The sequence below is a fragment of the Crocodylus porosus genome, unplaced genomic scaffold, assembly GCF_001723895.1.
Source record: "Crocodylus porosus isolate Cpor-Errol unplaced genomic scaffold, CroPor_comp1, whole genome shotgun sequence".
Lineage (NCBI taxonomy): Eukaryota > Metazoa > Chordata > Crocodylia > Crocodylidae > Crocodylus > Crocodylus porosus.
In genome coordinates this window covers 37,140,262-37,149,021 of record NW_017728931.1, presented here as the reverse complement: position 1 = coordinate 37,149,021, position 8,760 = coordinate 37,140,262, and the positions used below count along the sequence as shown (strand labels likewise).

Below are 8,760 nucleotides of genomic sequence, written 5' to 3'. Positions count from 1 at the left end.
GCTGCCAGCCAGACAGGGTAGCATGGCAACACAGAGCTCCCTCCTATGCCAGGTCTTGCCCACTGGGTCACAGTTCTCAGGGGGAGAGCAACAGGGCAGGGAGACCTGAGCCCACAGCAGGCAGCACAGATCCTCCCCTCTGGCAGTGCTGTCCAAGGCAGAAGGAGAATGGGAACCAGGCTCCACTCCAGCTGCAGATGACAACTGGGGCTTGGCGCTGCTGGGATGGGGGTGCAGGGCCTGTGGGTTGGGAATGAGGGCTCATGCCGAGGAAAGTGTTTGGGAAGCACTCAGAGGCTTTTGAGAGGCCCTAAAACATCAGTCCATTTGTAATGTGATGCTGAACCCTAAGAGACATGCACGTACACACAAATCCAAATCTAGAAATGCAAACAAGATTACAATACATTCCCTGCATCCCATTAACACAGGGGATCAAGTTCATCTAGCCCAGTGAGCCAAGCGAGTGGTTGGGCTGGTCTACAGGCAAGACAAACGGTGTATGTCCAGTCAGATGGGCCAGATCAGGCCCAGAAACCTGCCCCCAAATCCCACATGCCAGATCCAGTGCACACTGCTGGTGTACAGGGCTGGTCTGGGACATGCATCATGTTGTGGTACATATAGTACACAAAATGAGGGAAATCTGCATAGTAATCTTCACTCTGTACCCAGTCCTGGCAGTGCTTTTCATTAGGCAGGCTATGTGGCAATATTCAAAGCAATACTCTGCCTCTATTTCAGGAAGAGCAGAGAAGACACCAAATTCAAAAAAAATGTTTAAGTACCAGGCTTTCCTCCATCTCCTGAATAGCATGCAGTGGCTTCCTGCAGCCAAAAGTGCAACTAAGCCTGTGACCCATTTCTGATATGGGCATTGGCTGCCTAAGGCAGCATGTCTCAAACCATGAGTTGTGACCCAAAAGTGGATTGCAAGAAGATTATGAAAGGGCTGTGAACAAATTTTTGTGGCAAGAGCTGAGGACAGTATGCCCTCCCCCCCTCCACTTCTCCATCCATTATCAGCCGTGCTGCCGGCAGCACGGCTGATAATGGATGGAGAAGTGGAGGGGGGGAGGGCATACTGTCCTCAGCTCTTGCCACAAAAATTTGTTCACAGCCCTTTCATAATCTTCTTGCAATCCACTTTTGGGTCACAACTCATGGTTTGAGACATGCTGCCTTAGGCAGCCAATGCCCATATCAGAAATGGGTCACAGGCTTAGTTGCACTTTTGGCTGCAGGAAGCCACTGCATGCTATTCAGGAGATGGAGGAAAGCCTGGTACTTAAACATTTTTTTTGAATTTGGTGTCTTCTCTGCTCTTCCTGAAATAGAGGCAGAGTATTGCTTTGAATATTGCCACATAGCCTGCCTAATGAAAAGCACTGCCAGGACTGGGTACAGAGTGAAGATTACTATGCAGATTTCCCTCATTTTGTGTACTATATGTACCACAACATGATGCATGTCCCAGACCAGCCCTGTACACCAGCAGTGTGCACTGGATCTGGCATGTGGGATTTGGGGGCAGGTTTCTGGGCCTGATCTGGCCCATCTGACTGGACATACACCGTTTGTCTTGCCTGTAGACCAGCCCAACCACTCGCTTGGCTCACTGGGCTAGATGAACTTGATCCCCTGTGTTAATGGGATGCAGGGAATGTATTGTAATCTTGTTTGCATTTCTAGATTTGGATTTGTGTGTACGTGCATGTCTCTTAGGGTTCAGCATCACATTACAAATGGACTGATGTTTTAGGGCCTCTCAAAAGCCTCTGAGTGCTTCCCAAACACTTTCCTCGGCATGAGCCCTCATTCCCAACCCACAGGCCCTGCACCCCCATCCCAGCAGCGCCAAGCCCCAGTTGTCATCTGCAGCTGGAGTGGAGCCTGGTTCCCATTCTCCTTCTGCCTTGGACAGCACTGCCAGAGGGGAGGATCTGTGCTGCCTGCTGTGGGCTCAGGTCTCCCTGCCCTGTTGCTCTCCCCCTGAGAACTGTGACCCAGTGGGCAAGACCTGGCATAGGAGGGAGCTCTGTGTTGCCATGCTACCCTGTCTGGCTGGCAGCAGCAGGGTCGCAACATCACACTGCTGCCAAACTTCACCTTGGCAGCTATGGTGGCATAGCGCTTCCTTCCAGCTGTAGAGGCAGCTTCTACCTGGAGTTGGTCTGGCCCAGCTGCACCCCTGTGCCTTGCTGTGAGTGCAGATATTTCAGGGTGCATGTCCCCCCCCTCACATTACCATGGCGCACCCCCCCCCAGCATTGCCTGTGCTGCCCCCTCCTTACCTGTGCGCTGCTGCTTGGCTGCCATGTGCACATGCATGTGGTGTTCCCCCTGCCTCCAGTTGCCCTCTCCCTTGCCCCAAGCACTCCCTTGCAGGCTGGAACTCAGCCAGCATACCCAGAGAAACCATCACTTCCCCATATTTTTTTCTCCTTTAAAAGAAAGATCTGTGGCTTTTCTCTATTTTTAAAATAGAAGATCTGCGTTTTTCAGCAGGAGATGGAAAAACCCAGGGGCACTTATACACGTACCTTTTTGTCCCGCAGTGCGCTGGAGATCTGCTGCTTCAGAGTGGACTTGACTTAATCGAGTCTGCTCTTCACATGAGCTGACATGTACTCTGTGCCTCATGCAGTTGTAAGTGGCGAAGTGCACATCAGTGTGCAGAAAATGGCAATGATGCACTTCTAAACTGGAGCACCTCAGGTTCAGAAGTGCACCACTGCCACTTTTTTTTTTCGTGCTGATGCGTATTTTGCCACTTGTACCACTACATGCATCACAGCACCGGGTGCTTTTCAAAGCACCCAGTGCTGTGGTGCTTGCAAGTGTTTAAAAAAACAAACTAACTACGGATGCCTGCTTATTGCGACCTCATCCACTGATGTTGCCACCCACAGTTTGGGAACTGCAGGTCTAAGTCCATATGCTACAGTGTGGTTTTGGCCTGTAACTTCTGAGCCAAGAGAGAATGATTCATATGCTTGTTTCAAGACTCAGATTATTAATGTTCCCTGCTTCCCTAAACCTTGGATTTGTCAGTGGTATGCTGGACTTGAGTATGTCTTCTTCTCAAGACGCTTGACAAGTCAAAGCTGCAAAGGCTTGGTAATCTAGACAGACTGTTTCGATAGACTGCAAATGGGTTTATTTGGCTTCAAGCTTAGAACTGCTGCTGGTGGATTCATGTCTTAGCTGTGGTATAATATTAATGCCTGAACACTTAGATCACAAAGGGTAACTTCTTAATGTACACTACTAAGTGAAGTCACCAGCTTTCTGACTTCTGTAGCGGTAAGTCTGTGGCTGCTGTCTTAGAGTACATTGTACAAAGAACTATTTTTGTTGTCCTTTCTTTTGTATAGCCATAGCATCTAGACATAGTTCTGGATCTCGCTTGCTGTGGGTGCTGCATAAAGAGAAATTGATTTGGACAGTTTAAAAGTGCCTTGGTCACTACTTCAATTGTCAGTAACTTAAATTTGTTGCTTTGAAGTCCTGGGAAGCGGCATGCCTTCACAGTGAATGTTTCTGCCTAAAATGAAATTACTAGTGAAGTCTTTCCTTTGGTTTCAAGTGTTGAAGACCAGATGGAGCAATCATCACTCTACTTCTGGGACCTTCTAGAAGGCAGTGAAAAGCCTGTGGTTGGAACAACATGTAAGTTTCTCTGGTTAAATATGAAGTCCATTATGTGGCCGTCATGTAAAGTTTCCTGTAAACACTGAAATACTTGGCATTTCACACTTCCAAATGATCATAACTGGAGGTCTAACAGCATGCTGCATATAGTTCTTGAGTACTTGTTGTGGGCTTGGAGGACTAATGCATGGGTTTTTGGTTTTGACTTGGTCTGGGATATTAAGTTTAGGGCAAATTAATAGCTTTATTGTAGACCTTATCAATGGGGAAAGGAGTATTTTTACTTAGTACTTGACTTTTTTTTATCTGCAGAGTCCCACAGCTCCTTCTGTAAACTCAGATGAACTGCCCCCTGCTTCCACTGCCAGTATGCTTTTTTCTTTGCCTTCAGGCCAGCCTGGATATCCATGCTCAGCCATGAAGGTTTCTTGGACCCATTTCCCGCCTTCCTGTGCAGAGGAATTGCATCCTGCTGTGCCCCAAGGATAGCCTCCTTGAGGAAAGATCGCTTTTCTTGGACCCCCATACTAGCTACCCCCTGAGCTCTGAGTGCCTCCCTGACTACTGCCCTGAGAACATTGAAGTTGGCTTTCCTAAAGTCAGGCATTTGCACTGTGCTAGTTAGCCTCCCTACCTTTCTCTGAATGGCAAACTGGATCATTTCATGATCACTGTCCCCTAACCTCCCTTGTACTAGCACCTCTCCCACCAAGTCATCCCCAGAGGCTAACACCAAATCCAGTATGGCATTTCCCCTAGTGGGGACGAGTACCTCTTGCATGAGGTGTAGGTCCTGTATGTACGTCAGGAACCTTCGTGAGTGGCTAGACCTGGCCGACTGCTCCTCCCAGTTGATGTCAGGGTAATTCGTATCTCCCATGACCACAACATCCTTTGCATGCACGGCCTCCCCCAGCTGCCTGGAGAATTCCAGATCCAGCTCTTCCTCCTGATGGCCTGTAGTAAACCCCTACCACCAGATCCCTCTCCCCTCGCCCTCCTTGGAGTTTGACCCACAGGGTCTCAGTTAAGCCTTCTGGTCCCGTTTGGAAGGTAGAACTGGTATACTGTTCCCTAACATAGAGTGCAACCCCCTGCACCTTTTTTCCCTTTCCTATCTCTTCTAAACAACTTATAGCCCTCTGTCTACTGCCTAGTCAAAAGTTTCATTCCACCATATCTCCACTAGGCCAACCAGGTTGATTTTACCACTTGCAAGCAGGAGAGCAAGCTCCTCCTGCTTGTTCCCCATGCTTCTTGCATTAGTGAAGAGACGCCTTTTAATTCCCCCCGAGAGAGCCCTGGGCACCCCCACCCTTCCTGAGAGACGATTGGTCCCTTGGTTGCTGGACTGCATTCCAGGCTGCATGCACGTTGTAGCTGTGCGCATGCACACATCATTTATCTGTGATGTTATCGACCACATTGGCCAGAAAAAGCAGATTGCCAGTGTCAATTTTCCTTTTATCAGTGCCAATAATTGGTTCATATTGTATATCAGTGCACCATAGACCTGTGTAGAATATAGTTGGTTACAAAGGACCTCTCTGTGTTGAATGTGTAAGCTGTTACCATTTTACTTGGTAACCTTTGTTAAAAAGCTAAATTTTGTAACTTCTCTAACTTGAAGTATTTAATCAAAATTATTTTTGGGTAGTTTTTGTTTTTAAATGAAGAGAAGGGGACACCAACAATGCGTGTGTGTGTGTTTTGTGGTGTTTTTATAAATAATTTTGTAACTGCCTAGTTTTGTATTATAACTATTTTTTTTAATTTGTCAGATGGACATTTGAAGGAACTGTTATCCAAACTCTTAGATTCTGGATATTTTGAAAACGTTCCCGCTCCTCACAATGCAATACCTTTAAAAGAATTGGAAGAGGAAGGACTGAGAAAACCTGAGAGAACAAGACAGCTGTCCAAAAGAGAGTCTGCTAAAGACCCAGGTTGAACAAAGTTTAAATTTTAGGTTTCATGTTGTAACACTCATTTAAGCCTCCAAATGTTCAATTCATAGCTTGATTTGTATAGGCTTAATCGTGAGTATGAAGGAAGGTGAAAACATCATTTGTTTGGTAGTGGGTTTTCTTCTAATATATTTCAGCTCACTTTAGCTAAATGATGAAGTAAATTTTAGTCCTTTGTTAGGAATGAACTCTGTAGTTGAAATAAAATGGAAACAAAGAGTTATAAGGAACAGCAATACCAATTAAACAAAAAACCCAAAACCCTATCTGCTGTTTTGACTGGGTGTTTGGGGTTTTTTTTGACTATTCCTTGCATTGTTGAAGCTGTAGGGAACATCTTCAGGAAGCTCTAGTTGTACCACATTGGCATTGCATTAGTAAGCCTTCTGTATTAGACATTCCACAAATGTCTCTGGAAAACCAGAACACTTGCTCAAACATGAGTGCTTCCATAATTCTTTCAGAGTAAATCTGGGTTAACACATTCTGCAACTTGGCAGTAAGTTTGAAGCATTTTGAGGTGATCAAAGGTCCTGCCATTAATTTGCTTCTACTACTTATGTAGATATTCTTCTCTCTAGAATGTCTAATGGAACTTATGAAGTCTGAGATTCAGCCACAAGAGGTAAGATACTGAATTTAATTTTTGTTGTGATGCAAGTGTACTCCAAACCATCACAATATAATGTGCAAAGTAAACTACCAAGAAGAATCAAATTAGTAAAAATTATTCCTGTGCAGTTTTTTCCCAAGACTTTTAAAATGAGAACCAAACATGCTGTCTGGAGTGAAACGCTCTAACTGGAGCTCCAGCTCTTAAGGCAAAGGTATTGGCATGCAGGTAGAATATAGTAGGTACTTTCTACTTGGGTTTGGGGGTAGGTTGGAAGTGTCTGTGATATAAAGTAATAGTAATACTGGAACAGTACTTTAATTTCTTTAACAGACTTGGTAGAGATGGTAAACATCTGCTTTTGTAGGGTTAGCCCCTTGGGGCTCTGTTCTGTTTTTCCAGAATATGAATTTTTCTGTATTATCAGATAATGTACACTTACAAATAAAGCTGTCACTTCATCTACAGATCTGAACTTTGAATGGTTTTCTATTGAGCTTCATTTGTCACACAAGTCAGGATTTCTAGGTAGTAGGAGGTACATGATGCTATATATAATCCAATTAGCTTGTTTCAGCTGACCTTAGATTTCAGATGTTCATACTCCTGTTTGGGACTGGAGTAACATAATCATTATGAACTTGCAGTGCCCTAAAGCAGAAACCTTTTTCATAATTAAATATTTTTTTTTTTTCATAAAGAGGTTTTCTGGGTAAAATGTCAGAGCTCTCACAGTATCAGTTCCCAAATATCCCACAAGAGGGAGCAGAGCAAAAGACTTTTGCTAATGTACTAATCAAGCACTGTCTAGATCAGTGATTCTCAACTAGGGTGCCTTGGGATCCTTTCAAAGGTGCTCCGAGGTGCCTTGCCATCTGTAGTACTGTTGGGCATGCAAATGATTCGCAATGTAAATAGATTTCAACTAGGAATTCTTAATATTTAAAAAAACATTCTGATCTGTTGTCTTTCTGAGTTCTTTGCACCAGAGTTCTTTTTCTGTAGTCAAAAGGAAGGAAAAGTAAGAGCTGACACTTTGAGGGTTACCTTGAGCTGAATGATAGGCATCTCAACAAGAATGAAGGGCTCTCCGAGTCCAAAAAGGTTGAGAACCACTGGTCTAAACACTGTCCAACAAAGAATTTAAGAGCAAAGTAGTTTAAGATCTGGAAGTAAAGAGTTTGTTTTTTTTTTCACTACTGTCTGCTTGCAGTGGCCTAGAAATCTCAAATCTGAATGTTGCTTGGGGGTTTATTTTAAATCCTAGCTCATGCTTAAGCACTAATTTTATTGGAATCTTGTTCTGAATGTTCAACTGTAGTCCATCTGGTTACTTGCTAGGTTTAAAACTCCTGAGAAGAACAGGAAGAGCTATCTATGCTTGCCTACTATTTTTCCTAAGTTCAAAGAAGCAACAAAGAAATCAATACTTTCCTTTCTCACTTAAAGGAAATTGTATTAATAGTTCCCAAAATAGTAAAGGCATCAGGTTATTTCCTACAGAAATCATAAAAACTGTACATGATAATTGTGGCTAATATAAGATTACATGGTTACTCATTTTAGGCATGCTGTGCTTCTAGATGGTTTTGTGGCTTTTTATTTTCATTTCTGTTGTGGCACACTCCTGCAACTTTCTCAGGAGAGGAACTATTCAGTGACCATATTTTTATAAGATAGAACACTGGCTTTTTAGTTGGAGGATAACAGAGGTAGATGTAAAGTACCTGCATAGGTTCTTTGCTTTGGTCAGGAAGTATTTTATTTCTGCTTGAGTGACCTAACTTGCAAATTGACCTGAACTGTAGTAGCAAAATGTTTTTCCTGGGAGGCATTAAGTTTGTTTGGTCTATATAGTTTCTCAACAGGCGCTATTTGCCTGAAGCAGAATGCTCTATCAAGAAGAAGCCGGAAGAATCCAAACCCCGGGAAGCAGAGTATGCTAGAAAGAAGGAACCTCCAAAATCCTGGGAAATGCTGCTTGACATAGAGGAGCAGGAACAGAATCGGGAATCTTTAAAACCTTGGGAATCTCGTGTCGTGGAGGAAGAGAAACCTTCAAAGTCCTGGGAAACCTGTGTTAGGGAAGAAGAAGAAAAACAGAAGCAGCAGGAGACTCCAAAGCCTTGGGTAACGCATGCTAGGGCGGAGCAGGATTCATCTAAACCATGGGTAGCAAGAGTTAGGGAACAGCAGGAACAGAAGAAACAGGAACTTCCCAAACTTTGGGTAGCAAAGGCTAGGGAAGAACAGGAACAGAAGAAACAAGAACCTCCTAAGGCTTGGGTAACAAAAGTTAAAGAAGGGCCAGAGCAAAAGCAGGAATTGCCAAAACCTTGGGGATCCCAAACCAGGGAGTCACCAGAGCTGAAGCAAGAACCCTCAAAGCCTTGGGCTTCTCTACGTGCCAAGGAGGAGCCAGAGCAGAAAAAGCAGGAGCCGCCAAAGCCTTGGGCTGCTCCATGTGCCAAGGAGGAGCCAGAGCAGAAAAAGCAGGAGCCGCCAAAGCCTTGGGCTGCTCCATGT

The 8,760-nt window shown here is 44.5% G+C and overlaps 1 protein-coding gene across 5 annotated transcripts in view; it reads left to right on the top strand.

Moving 5' to 3' along the window:
* CAPRIN2 (caprin family member 2) overlaps nt 1–8,760 on the top strand; it is a 76,565-nt gene that overhangs the window by 18,258 nt on the left and 49,547 nt on the right. For 4 of the 5 annotated variants that reach the window (XM_019544617.1, XM_019544616.1, XM_019544615.1 and 1 more), the window contains exons 6-8: nt 3,590–3,672; nt 5,436–5,600; nt 6,203–6,246. In XM_019544617.1, the coding sequence (XP_019400162.1) occupies nt 3,590–3,672; nt 5,436–5,600; nt 6,203–6,246 (292 nt within the window). Of the gene's footprint in view, nt 1–3,589; nt 3,673–5,435; nt 5,601–6,202; nt 6,247–8,091; nt 8,752–8,760 lie in introns of all 5 variants that reach the window. The other variant, XM_019544618.1, reaches the window with a different exon arrangement.